Source organism: Loxodonta africana, chromosome 4, assembly GCF_030014295.1.
Source record: "Loxodonta africana isolate mLoxAfr1 chromosome 4, mLoxAfr1.hap2, whole genome shotgun sequence".
Lineage (NCBI taxonomy): Eukaryota > Metazoa > Chordata > Mammalia > Proboscidea > Elephantidae > Loxodonta > Loxodonta africana.
This window is the reverse complement of record NC_087345.1, coordinates 70,568,175-70,582,317: the sequence shown is the minus strand read 5'-3', so window position 1 is coordinate 70,582,317 and position 14,143 is coordinate 70,568,175. Positions and strand designations below refer to the sequence as shown.

General features: G+C 39.3%; 1 protein-coding gene across 2 annotated transcripts in view; it reads left to right on the top strand.

Moving 5' to 3' along the window:
• Positions 1–12,314, top strand: part of IRAK3 (interleukin 1 receptor associated kinase 3) — a 79,143-nt gene extending 66,829 nt beyond the window's left edge. Inside the window, exons 9-12 of one of the 2 annotated variants that reach the window (XR_002787813.2) lie at positions 3,034–3,232; positions 3,494–3,556; positions 3,705–3,808; positions 6,170–6,283. Coding sequence is in view for 1 of the 2 variants with exons in the window: in XM_003405583.4 (XP_003405631.3) it covers positions 3,034–3,232; positions 3,494–3,556; positions 3,644–3,808; positions 6,170–6,589 (847 nt within the window). In the remaining variant the exon portion in view is untranslated. Of the gene's footprint in view, positions 1–3,033; positions 3,233–3,493; positions 3,557–3,643; positions 3,809–6,169 lie in introns of both variants that reach the window. The other variant, XM_003405583.4, reaches the window with a different exon arrangement.
• The last annotated feature ends 1,829 nt before the right edge of the window (positions 12,315–14,143 follow it).

Sequence of the window (14,143 nt, the reverse complement as noted above, 5' to 3'; positions counted from 1 at the left end):
AGTGAAGGATTCCATGGGGAAAATATTAAATGATGCAGGAAGCATCAAAAGAAGATGGAAGGAATACACACAGTCATTATACCAAAAAGAATTAGTCGATATTCAACCATTTCAAGAGGTGGCATATGATCAGGAACCGATGGTACTGAAGGAAGAAGTCCAAGCTGCTCTGAAGGCATTGGCAAAAAACAAGGCTCCAGGAGTTGATGGAATATCAATTGAGATGTTTCAACAAAGAGATGCAGCGCTGGAGGTGCTCACTCGTCTATGCCAAGAAATATGGAAGACAGCTTCCTGGCCAACTGACTGGAAGAGATCCATATTTATGCCTGTTCCCAAGAAAGGTGATCAAACTGAACGTGGAAATTATAGAACAATGTCATTAATATCACATGCAAGCAAAATTTTGCTGAAGATCATTCAAAAATGGCTGCAGCAGTACATCGACAGGGAACTGCCAGAAATTCAGGGCAGTTTCAGAAGAGGACGCGGAACCAGGGATGTCATTGCTGATGTCAGATGGATCCTGGCTGAAAGCAGAGAACACCAGAAGGATGTTTACCTGTGTTTTCTTGACTGTGCAAAGGCATTCGACTGTGTGGATCATAACAAACTATGGATAACACTGCGAAGAATGGGAATTCCAGAACACTTAATTGTGCTCATGTGGAACCTTTACATAGATCAAGAGGCGGTTGTTCGGAGAGAACAAAGGGATACTGATTGGTTTAAATTCAGGAAAGGTGTGTGTCAGGGTTGTATTCTTTCACCATACCTATCTAATCTTTATGCTGAACAAATAATACGAGAAGCTGGACTATATGAAGAAGAATGGGGCATCAGGATTGGAGGAAGACTCATTAACAAGCCGCGTTATGCAGATGACATTGCCTTGCTTGCTGAAAGTGAAGAGGACCTGAAGCACTTACTAATGAAGATCAAAGACCACAGCCTTCAGTATGGATTGCACCTCAACATAAAACAAAAATCCTCACAACTGGAGCAATGAGCAACATCATGATAAGTGGAGAAAAGATTGACGTTGTCAAGGATTTCATTTTACTCGGATCCACAATCAACAGCCATGGAAGCAGCAGTCAAGAAATCAAAAGATGCTTTGCATTGGGTAAATCTGTTGCAAAGGACCTCTTTAAAGTGTTGAAGAGCAAAGATGTCACCCTGAAGATTAGGGTGCGCCTGACCCAAGCCATGGTATTTTCAATTGCATCATATGCATGTGAAAGCTGGACAATGACTAAGGAAGACCGAAGAAGAGTTGACACCTTTGAATTGTGGTGTTGGCAAAGAATATTGAATATACTATGGACTGCCAAAAGAATGAACAAATCTGTCTTGGAAGAAGTGTGGCCAGAATGCTCCTTAGAGACAAGGATGGCGAGAGTGCGTCTTACATACTTTGGACGTGTTGTCAGGAGAGATGAGTCCCTGGAGAAGGACATCATGCTTGGCAGAGTACAGGGTCAGCGGAAAAGAGGAAGACCCTCAACGAGGTGGATTGACATAGTGGCTGCAACAATGACCTCAAGCATAACAACGATTGTAAGGATGGTGCAGGACCAGGCAGTGTTTTGTTCTGTTGTGCATAGGGTTGCTATGAGTTGGAACCGACTCGACAGCACCTAACAACAACAACAGCATAAACTAACTCTAAGCACTTTCCCTTTGCTTCTACGAATGTTAGTATTTAAATAACTCAAAAACAGAAAAGCCGTAGTGATGGAACAGTGATGTCAGGGTTATCATTAAGGCAGGGGCTACTTACGATTCTTCAAATCACTCCAGGTCAGTGGCTTTGTGCTGATAAGCCTAGCATTCCACAGCACAGTTCTATGTACATTGTTGTTGTTAGATGCCATCAAGTTGGCTGCAGTTCAAAGCCACATTGTGTATAACAGAAAGAAACGTTGCTTAGTCCTGTGCCATCCTCACAATTGTTGCTATGTATGAGCCCATTGTTGCAGCCACTTTATCAGTCCATCTCATTGAGGGCCCCCCTCTTTTTTGCTGAGCCTTTATTTTATCATGCATGATATCTTTCTCCGGCTCTTGGTCCCTCCTGATAACATGTCCAAAGTAAGACAAAGTCTCACCATCCTCACTTCTAAGGAGTATTCTGGCTGTACTTCCTCCAAGGCAGATTTGTTCATTCTTCTGGCAGTTCCTGGTATATTCAGTATTCTTTGCCAACACCACAATTCGAACATGTCAATTCTTTTGTCTTCCTTTTTCTTCATCCAGCTTTTGCATGTGTATGAGGTGGTTGAAAATACTATGGCTTAGGTCAGGTGCACCTTAGTCATCAAAGTGACATCTTTGCTTTTAATGCTTTAAAAAGGTCATTTGATTTCTTGACTGCTACTTCCATGGGCATTGATTGTTGATCCAAGAAGAGTGAAATCCTTGGCAATGTGGACACTTAATTGATCAGCTGATTAAAAATCAGTTAATGTTTTCATTACTTCTAAAAAAGAGCTGAAGGAAGGCTCTTTTGGTTAACTATAGTTTCTCCTACTGACAAAGCATCAACTTTATCCATCAACTCTAAATATGTATCTGTAAATTTTAAACAAAACCAAACCTGTTGCCATTAAGTTAATTCAGACTCATAGCACACCTATAAGACAGAGGAGAACTGCACCATAGGTTTTCCTAGGCTGTGATTTTTATAAAAGCAGACTGCCACATCTTTCTCCTGTAAAGCAGCTGGTGGATTCGAACCACTGACCTCTTGGTTAGCAGCTTAACCCTTAACCACTGTACCACCAGGGCTCCTTCTGTAAATTTTAAATGACCGTTATTCCTAGGTCAAGTTTCTATTTTAGATTTTCTATAACTTTTGAATTTATTCTTTAAGAAAAATGAGTAAATGTCTTCTAGTTCATGAGAAATTATGTTTTGCTTTATTTTGTCAATGTTTGGAATTAACCAGCTATGAAGGTAAGCTGGTCATGTCGCTTTTCACTGAAATGCCTTTATGATCTTTTGTCTTATTTGTGCTTGATCACAATTTAGTGCAAACATACTTTTGGATGATCAGTTTCAACCCAAACTAACTGATTTTGGCATGGCACACTTCCGACCCCACCTAGAACATCAGAGCTCTACCATAAACATGAACAACAGCAGCAGTAAACATCTGTGGTACATGCCGGAAGAGTATATCAGACAGGGCAAACTTTCCATTAAAACAGACGTCTACAGCTTTGGAATTGTAAGTGCCAACTACCAGTTAACAAAGGGGGAGAGCTTATCACCAAGAATATTCTAAATTCTAATAAGAATTTTTTAAAGGCCTGTAACTTAGACTTAATTCCTATTACTCGTCTTATACATTAATTCTGAATACATTTAATTCAGTAATAAAACATAAAGTGATTAATTAAAATGAACTCTTCATTGTCATGGTTAATAGTTGCAACTGCTATTTGTGTTGTATTAAGATATAGCCTAACTTTCTCTATATTCCTTGTAGGTAATAATGGAGGTTCTGACAGGTTGTAAAGTGGTGTTAGATGATCCAAAACATATCCAGTTGGTAAGAATTTCTTCGTCTCTGCATCTATCTCTCGGTCATTTTTCTGAAAGAGTCCTGTATGATAAGGTTGTCTCCTTCTCTTCCTAGAGGGATCTTCTTATGGAACTGATGGAGAAGAGAGGCCTTGATTCATGTCTTTCATTTTTAGATAAGAAAGTAGACCCATGTCCTCGGAATTTCTCTGCCAAGCTATTCTCTTTGGCATGCCAGTGTGCTACAACAAGGGCCAAGTTAAGGCCACTGATGGATGAAGTACGTATACACATGATTTTATCCAAAATTGCACCCACAGAACCATGGAAAATTTAAATTGGATTAATTGTATATCTAAGTGAATTCTTTATTGAGAGACAAATCCAGCCCCCAACAGAGAATTCCAACCTAATAGATAGCTTTTCGAGATCAAAAAATCCTATCATTTGGTACCCTGGTAAACCAAAAACCAAACCTGTTGCTATCAAGTCGATTCCAACTCATAGCAACCCTGTAGGACAGAGTAGAACTACCCCCATAGAGTTTCCAGGGAGCACCTGGTGCATTTGAACTGTAAACCTTTTGGTTGACAGCTGTAGCTCTTAACTACTACGCCACTAGATCCTGGTAGAGGTCATTTATTGGGTGAAACCAGGACATCGTAAAAGATTTAGTAAAAAGACATAGGTGAGTAGTTGAATATAATATCCGTTGATTTATTTGTCTATTTATTCAAGAAATATTTATTTAGTGACTACTTTGTATTTTTTGTATTATATTTGCCATACTGTGTACTGGGGATACCTCAGTGATCAAATCCAGTTCCGGCCCTCATGTCCAGAGGGCTAGTCAGAACAATAAACATGGAATTTCAGAACACGAGATAAGCATTATGATAGATGGAAGTCCAGGCTGATAGTGGAGCATAGAGTCAGAATACCTAGTAGCCTGTGGAACTCAAGGAAGCTTCGTAAAGGGAGGTGACAGTTTAAATTATGACCTGAAGAACACGTTGGATTTAGGCAGCAATAAGGATGTTTCATGGCGTTAAGACTGCAAGAGAAAGTGGAATGGGAGTGAGGGAATGGCTATAGTGGTTGAAGTACTAGAAGGTTCTAGGTGATAAAGGGGCATGAAATCCATGATAGAAGTTTAGATTTTATCCCGAGTCCATTGTAGAGCCATGGAAGGTTTGAAACAAGGAGTTGACATGATCAGACTGTAGAGGAGCCTTGGCCTGGGAGTCACACACCACACACACACCCAGTGCCGTCGAGTCGATTCCGACTCACAGCAACCCTATAGGACAGAGTAGAACTGCCCCATATAGTTTCCAAGGAGCGCCTGGCAGATTTGAACTGAAGACCCTTTGGTTAGCAGCCGTAACACTTAACCACTACGCCACCAAGGTTTCCTGGAAGTCAGGAGACCTGTATTCCAGGACTGATATCACCAATAAGAGCTGTGTGACCTGGAATCTTGGGCCCAGAAAAGACCTATGAGATGTTTAGTGGAGGGAACATGGAATTGGAAACCAGGTGATCTGAGGTCAGGCAGATGTTGATTACCTTTTGTGAGCCCTAGCTTTACTATCTATAAAATGAGAATAATAATGTTATGTGAAGACTAAATGAGGTAATGTTTGTAAATCCACTTTGTAAATTATAAAGCTTTCTGTGTTATTAAAAAGTGTGTGTGTGCATTTGTGTGTGTGAAGGTATGTTATATGTTATATTATCTTCGGCCTAGGGTTCTCAAATTGAGTTGCATATTCATATCAACCGAGGAGTTTTTAAAGTATAAATCTCTGGGTCCCAACCTTCAGGTTTTTTGGAATGAGCATCTCTAGAATGGGTCTAAGGGAGCTGTATCATAAGAAAGTTCCCTAGATAATACTGACTCAACAATACACCAACTGGCATTTGAGAACTACAGATTGGGTCTGGTCCACCCCACCTCCCACCCCAATCCTCCATATATTATGATTGAAGTAAAAAATGTAAATAGACTCACCCAAGATCACGAAGGGGGTAGTGGCAAGCCTAGGACTAACATTCAAGTCTCTTGATATTTAATTCAGTGCAGTTTACTTTATAGTTTGCATCAAGCCACTTAATTTATTCATCATTAAAAGGAAGAGGTTTAGTTAATCTTTGGGGGCGTTGATGGTTCAGTGGTAGAATTCTTGTCTTCCATATGGGAGACCTGGTTTCAATTCCTGGCCAATGCACCTCAAGTGCAGTCACCACTCACCTGTCAGTGGAGGTTTGTGTGTTGCTGGGTTTTAGTAGTGTATCCAGACTAAGACAGATTAGGAAGAAAGGCCTGGCCATCTACTTCCAAAAATCAGCCAATGGAAACCCTATGGGTTACGGTGTTCCAGTCTGCAGCCCATCATGAGGATGGTGCAGGACCAAGCAAATTTTCATTCTGTTGTGCATTTGGCCACCATGAGTCAGGGGCCAACTTGATAGCAGGTAATAACAATAGCGGCTAATCCTTAAGGTCTCTTCTAGTTCAAAATTCTATAGTTGAACTTATCTCATGAAAGTGAGGGAAAATATTTCAGTAGGAAGACTAAGAAAGGAAACAAGAAAAGTTATTCAAGCTTAACTCGGTGTTTGTTTCTTTGTTAATCAGGTCCTAAATACTCTTGAAAGTACTCAAGCCAGCTTATATTTTGCGGAAGACCCTCCTACATCGCTAAAGTCCTTCCGGTGTCCTTCTCCTCTTTTCTTGGATAATGTACCAAGTATTCCCGTGGAAGATGATGAAAACCAGAATATTCGTTCACTGCCTCATGGTAAAGACTTGAGAGAAGATAGAATGACTCAGAAAATTCCTTTTGAATGCAGCCAGTCTGAGGTTACATTTCTAGGCTTTGATGGAAAGGCGGGGAGCTGGAGAAATGAGGATGCTTGCAACACACGTGGTTCTTGTGAAAAAAGTTGGTCCCCAAAGCATGAAGCACCATCCCAGGACTTAGGGGCCTGTGATATGAATGTGGACACTTCTTCAGAGGCTGCCGCCGATTCTCATGGGACTGGGCTGGTGGAGTAGGGCTGCTCCTTTGAATTTTCCTGGAATGAATGTGAACAGTAGAAAAGCACTGGATTTCACCAGAAGATAAAGAGCAAGTTATGTTGAGTCCCCTGTCTATATGTATCATCTTGGGCAGGTATTGCCTCATAGGTAATGCCAAGACAATGATTTGATGGTGAGTTTGGATGGTGTGGATAAGCAATCTAGACAATTCCACTCTTTCCTTCCCAGCCCCCAAAACAGAGTGGCTTAAAAAATAGTTTCATCAGGATAATTGCCTCATGATCAAACCCAAATTAAATTATGGAGAAAACAATTAGAGCCATTCAAACTCACTTGAGATCATGACCTATGACTTAAGACACACAAAACACTCAAAACCTATTAAAAAGGGACTGAATTCTAATGTCTTCTTCCAGCTAGTCATCAGTGTGAGTTTTTGTTCTGCTAATGTTTTGTTGGATTTGATTGTTTGGTTTCCTTTCTTGCAAAGGTTGTAGGAAAGGTCTTCATTTGTAAATATTAATAGATGTCTTTTAAAGTAATTACCATTTTGCTTATTTTGACTGGTCTGAAAAAGTGTCTCGGCTGACTTGGGGAAATTAGAATCATGTGAAGTTGCCACAAATAATTCACAGAAGAGATAATCAAGAATTGACTCAAGAAACTCTTTTTCACTTTGAATCTGGACCTACCCAGTACCTTCAGTGAAGGGTCGTTAAAGAAGCTTTGATTAACATCAGGCTGAGCTATTATTCAAGGAGCCCTGGTGGCACAGTGGTTAAGGCACTTGGCTGCTAACCAAAATGTCATCAGTTCGAACCCACCAGCTACTCTGAGGGACAAGGACGTGGCAGTCTGCTTCTGTAAAGATCTACAGCTTTGGAAACCCCAGGGGGCAGTTACTCTGTCCTATAGGGTCACTATGAGTTGGAATTGACTTGACGGCAACGGGTTTGGTTTGGTTGGCTTGAGCTATTACTCAGCACGTGTGTCACCAGTTGGTGTTACGCTGCTTTGAACATGCTTAGTCACTTTAAAGCAGTGGTTCTCAAAGTTTAGCACACAGCAAAATAACTTAGAACACCTGTTAAAAACACAACCCAGTTTCTGATGTCTTAGGTGTGAGGTGAGAAATTTGCCTTTCTAACACATTCCCAGGTGTTGGTGATGTTGCTGATACGGGGCTTACACTTTGAGAACCACTTCCTTAGAGTGTTCTCACATTGGTACAGGTCAGGGTGTTCTGCCTTTCCATCTAGGTCGTATGTTTTTTAGAAAAGAACCATTTCTTTTAATTCTTTTATATTCACCCTGTTATCTAGGATGCTGCTTAACATACAGTAGGAGCTTGTTATGGGTTGAATTATGTCCCTCCAAAATATGTGTTGTAAATCCTAACCTGTGAGTCAGAATCAACTCAACGGCAACTGTTTTGGTTTTGTTTTTTTATGCCTGTGGTTATCCAATTTGGGAATGTGTTATCTTTGTTATGTTTATGAGGCAAGATTAATGTAGGGAGTATTTTGAGTCAATCTCTTTTGAGATATAAAAAAATTAAACAAGCAGAAGGAGAAGAGGTGAGGGAAGAGAGATTTCAAGCCACGTGAAGTTTGCCAAGGAGCCGAAGCTCAAAAGACAAGGACATTCCTTCAGAGCTGACAGAGAGGGAAAGCCTTCCCCAGGAGCAGGCACTGTAAATTGGACTTCTAGCCTCGTAAACTGTGAGAAAATGTAATTTTGTTTGTTAAAGTCATCCACTGTGGTATTTCTGTTATAGCAGCACTAGATGACTAAGGCAGAGCTCTAAAAATATTATTGGCCAATGATCTTATTGACTAGATCACCCTGCTAGGATCTGTTTGGATGACTTAAAGACCAAGTCATACTAGCTGGAAGTGACCTGATTAATGATACGGTGAACAGATGCCCCTATGGCTGGGAATACCAGAATCTTCTATTGAGTGATCCAGTCCTCCTGACCAGACTTGCCTTCTAGTGGGTGCTTTAATAAATGTCAATCGTTAGAAATTAAGTCTTCCATACTGCTATAGGTAATAGGAGGATATCTTTATGGTTTTATGATGTGGAGACTAAAATGCACACACACACAGACACACACACACAAAACAAGAATGAGTGTTTCTTCTGATCAGCAAATATGAAGTAGTAAAGAATTTCACTCGTCTTCATCCTTGTAACACACCATGGGCAATCCTCCAGGCAAGTCCTATTTATTATGCTGTTAGGCCTTTTGTCCCATTTATAATGCCCAAAACATGGAGAAAATGTTTTTTTGTTGTTGTTGTTTTATTTTGTTTTTGAAAATAGGTTTGTAATTTCTGACGTAATCAATTTTATTGACCTCTTGAGAGCTGTTTTAATGATCTGTGACTCACTGCGTAATAGTGGAGTTTTATGGGGTAATACATCAGCCTGTATAAAACAACTTTTATGACCCGGCGTGAGGTTGTATAGGAAGTGAGGCTTATCACGAGTAGCATTTACTGAGCATCTGCTATAATCAAAAAGAAGCCCTGATGGCACAACGGATAAGTGCTCAGCTGCTGACTGAAAGGTTGGCAGTTAGAACTTGCTTAGCAGCTCTGATGGTCTGCTCCCATAAAGCTTACAGCCTAGAAAACCCTTCAGGGCAGTTCTACTTTGTCACATGAGGTCACTGTGAGTCGATATCAGCTCAATGGCACCTTACAAGAACAACACTAGAATCAAGGCACTTGTGTTAGCTACCAAGTTAACAAGTAAGGAGCAAGCTATTTAGTAAGGGAAAAAAGGCATATACCTAAGTTAACAGTTAACTTTGGTGTCATCTGTCATTTGAACCACAAACCAGTGGAACTGAAAGTAAGTGCTGAAAAGAGCAAGAAGGAGGCAGAGATTACTGTGCACTTTAGAGGGGGTAAGGAAGTCTTCTTAGAGATGGCTTATTGGAAAGAGAAGGGATTAAAAGAAAATAGAAAACAGTACTGGAGAAGCATTCCAGGAGAGTTATCCAGGGAATTGGAGGCCCACACCTCTTCCAGAGTCCTGCACAACCCAGTCTCTGGGGTGAAGTGAAGGTAACTGTGTCAGGAACTTAATTTTTTTCCTGTTTAAAGCTCAAATCACCCTGAAGGTATGGATCCCATTTTATAGGTGAGGAAACTGACACAAGGAGGTTAAGTAACTTGTCTAAGGTCCTCCCAGGATCTGGAGGGATCAGAATTTGGACACACATCCATTGACTTCAAAGCCCTTCCTCTTTCTTGTACTCCACATTGCACAAAGAAGCCACTGTAGGTGCAAACTCATATGAAAAGGAATGTGAAAAGTCGTTTGCTAATTCCACATGTATCATTAGACACACAGGGCTCCCCATGGCTTCTGCCTTTTCACCATCCTGCTACTCTGCTACAAGCACCCACATCTGCAGTCATTTGATGTGAATTAAATGAATTTATCCATCCATTCATTCATTGAATAAATATTTATCAGTGGCCTCCCTTATGTCAGGCACTGTTCTAGGAACTGGGGATACTGTGAAGATCAACAAAAATTCCTGCCCTCATAGTGTTTACATTTGAGTGAATAAATGAGTGAGTGAATAGGAAAAACCCTGGGAGAGATTTAATCCCAATTTTAACACGAACTGATTGCTTTCCCTGAGCCCTGCTGCATTGCAGTGTGCTATCTCAGAATGTTCTCTGGATGTAGGCCCCAGCTTCTCTGCCAGCTCTTTGGAAGAGGTCCAGAGATGTTTCCTCCTCATCCTGTTTTGATGACCCCTTGGTGGCCTATGGCTTTGCTATTCACATGCACTAGCTAGTCTGTAGCATGCTGTTTGGTAGTCATGACAGGTTACCCTATTCTATTGACTTATGTTTTCTTCAGGGCATATATTTGGCTACTAATGGAAACTTCAGCGAGCTGCTTCTAAGGAACCTGAAGCACCTACATGCAATTCACCTCACTATCACACTGCACTGGAATTTGCCTGTTGACTTATCTCTTCTCCTCTACAAAGCTAAAAGTTTCTTAAGGGCGGGGGCTATGTCCTGCTCGTTTTTATATCCCCGGTACCTGGCACATCATATGGCACAATACATATTTGTCGAGTGAATGAATGAAATTGTCTTCAAAATTATTGGTATCTAGTATTTTTTTTTAGTACTTCAAGACATTCATCTGGGTTTTTCCCAAAGGTTGTCTAATGTTCAGACTATCATCAGTCATTTACTTAAATGGTTTCATGTCACCATTCTTGGACAGAAATTATTAATTTTAAATATTAATATATGAGATACCTTTGAAAAGAAGAATTAGACATAGTATAAATTGCTTATAAATTTGCGTCATGGCGGAAAATATTCCTGAACCATATGTAAGCAATGATAAACCAACATTTTAGCAGAGGATAAACTAATGTCTGTTGTGTTTTGTTTTGGCCTTTCTATCCCAAATTATTTATGTGTATTTGCTTGTTCATGGACTTGACTTGCAAGTATTTTACTGGGAGGTATTTTTAGTCCAAAGATCTATACTGTCTACTAAACCTTCACTTAAGGGCCTTCTTACTGAGGTCATCTGCCTCATTGCAAACTTTTGCGGTCCTCTCCATAAATAGCAAGAGACTATTTCCAGAGCTTTTTTGGCCCATTTACATATCAATATTAATTTGAATCAGGGGGCAAGGAGGGAGGAAGAGCTCCCCTATAGGAGATTCAGACTCAGTTAACTTTTATGTGTCTAGTTATGTGCTAGGTGCTTTCGTATATCACTTAAGCTTTAAACAACCTATTGAAATGGGTTTTACATGTGATGCTTAAAGAAGTTGACACTTGTCCTTTGTCACACAACTGATAGAATGGGAAAACAAACTGAAACTCGTCATTCAAGTCCAGGGAATGTTTGCCCTGGAAAGAAGTAACTTAAAAAGTAGAAGTATCACCAATTTGAAAATAAAAATAGCTACTTAATGTGAATGTTTATAAGTTTATTATTATTATTAATTTTGTCCACCCAGGTTGGTAAGAATTTAAACAGTTGACAAGAATACGGGCAAATGAACGGGCTTTCTAGTTCACTGTTGGCAGTAGTGAAAATTGATACAACCTTTCTAGAAGGCATTTATATCAAAAATGTAATGGGGATACCCTTACCTAGCAATTTATTTAGGAGTTTATCCCAATGAATAAAAATGGCACAAATGTGTAAACATGAGCCCAAAGATGTACTTCATGATATTTATGTTGTTAAAAATTGGAAAACAGCCTAAATATTCACTAATAGAAGGTGGAATAAATGAGTTATAGCACTTATATACAATTGAATAGTATGCATCTGTCATTAAAAATTTTGTAGTTCTATGTTTATTGCTATGGAAATTCGTCCCTGAAATATTGCAGAATGAAGAAAGCAGATTAGAGAATAGCATGTTTAATATGAGGCCATTTATAACATTGGGTATTTTAAAACAACATAGGTTTGATAAAGAGTTGTTCACCAAAATGCTAATGTTTTTTTTTTTTTCCAGTCTGTGGTATTTGGGGTGGTCTTTACTTTTTTTTGTACTTTTATGTATGTGAAACTTTTATAATGAGCATTTATCATTTTTATTATCAAAAAAGAATAAAGCTATTTTTATTTTGGAAAAATTTCTCTATTTGCTTTGTCCTTTGCTGTCTACCTTAGTTGTATCCTTGGTAATGATCTGCAACTAGTAATAACGCTTGTATTTCATTGCTCTTTATTATTTTTAATAAATAATAAGTAACTGAAGCTACCAAATGGATTTGTCTGGTACCCTTTGAGTAATGAGCTTTAAGAGGGCGTATAAGAAAGCAATCCAAGAGGCAAAAACCAGACAAGCTGAGATACAGACGGGTGGAGAATAGATCACAGTGCACTTTTTTTTTTAGTTGATTTCGGTAAAGTTTTAAAAACAATTACCCTTAATATTTATACTTATGAATCAGCACTTAAAGCAGTAATGTATAGTTAAATTAAAAGATCTTTGGGAAGATCAATTTTTAGACCATAAAATATCCATTCCCCAGATTTGTGCCAGAATCACTTTGAGTTGGAATTGGCTCGACGAGAATGAGTTTTATCAGTTTTTAGCCTATGTAAAATTTTTGACTTGCTGAATTTAGTAGACTCTGAACTGTACTTATCAGTTGGAAAAAAAAACTTGCCACAGTGCAGAGAAAGTGTGACTGAATACAGTGCTGTCCTCTAGCAGGTAGAGATGGAGCCTGTGTAACGTTGCTAACGGGGTCCACAATGGTGCGTTAATTATAAAGCGAAATTGCAAAGTATACTCCAGAGTAAAATACCAACTCCAATGAGTTCTATCTGGAGGGACTGTTTTGTGGACATAACTAAGTTACAGAATGTGTAAATATGATAAAAGCACTTGCTAGTCAAATCCAGCTAAAAGATAAGCGAGTGATGGGTTTTTAAGAGCATAACACAGCTACACATTTTGTTCTTTTGATACCAAATGAATGTGTTGGTGCTGTTTTGAGTTTCCTGGAAGGGAAATGCCAGATGATAACAACTGCACAAACCATCACTGCAAAGATTTCAGCAAAAGAGAAGTTAAGGAATCGAATACATGGAATAGCACAATGGAAAATAAAATCACTTCTAAACAGCACATTGGAATGAGGTATAAATAACCTCTGGTGGTCTTCTTAGTCCCATTATTCTCTAATGATAATTTTATGTCATTTTAAAAGTGTATGGGCTAATTATAGTGCAATTGCCGGACCATTAAACACTGGATCTTGTGATATTTTTCTTTTATGATTGTAGCACAAGAATTTTTAGAAGAGCTGAAATGGCTTCAGCCAAGGGCAAATATTAATCTATGACCTTTTAGTGTTTTTATTTTGTAAACCCTGGAGGAAACTTTAAGATTCCAGTGTGTTTACAAAGCGAAGTACTGTTTATAGTAACTCACTGCTGCCAAGTCTAAGGCTATCGCTTTAGACAAGAGGCACAGCAATCTTTGACATTGTCCTTATGCATTGGCCTAGCAGTTTGAAGAGGGGAAAAATAATTCCTGTGATTATTAGTAGCCTATCTTGGCCATTAAAATATGTTTTTTAATATGAAATCATCATCGTAGTTTAGAAGACATACTCCAACATTTCTCCATCTTTTTCCTTAATTCCTATTCTGGCATTGTTTTTCTTGATTTCAATAGTCACCTGAATCAACCAAGTGGTGTCATAGTCTCACAGTTAAAAGATCTCACTGATTATAGTGAAACTACACTTCCATTTTTCTTTATCCACTTTTCACAAGGCCACACCCAGGCCCTTGTCACCCCGAAGCTGCTACACATCGGAAATCACAGTAGGTGGTCTTTGACCTGGTAAAGACATCCTACCGTCCAATTTGTCTGTCTTTTTTCCTGGCCCATCAACCACCATCTTCTTCCTCATCCCCCTACTCCATGTTTCTGTTTGTGTAGGCTGGGCTTTTGTTTCTTCTGGATCAGAAACCCTAAGGATTTCTATTTCAAACAGAGAGAATTTAATATTGGGAACTGGTTATCAAAGGGTT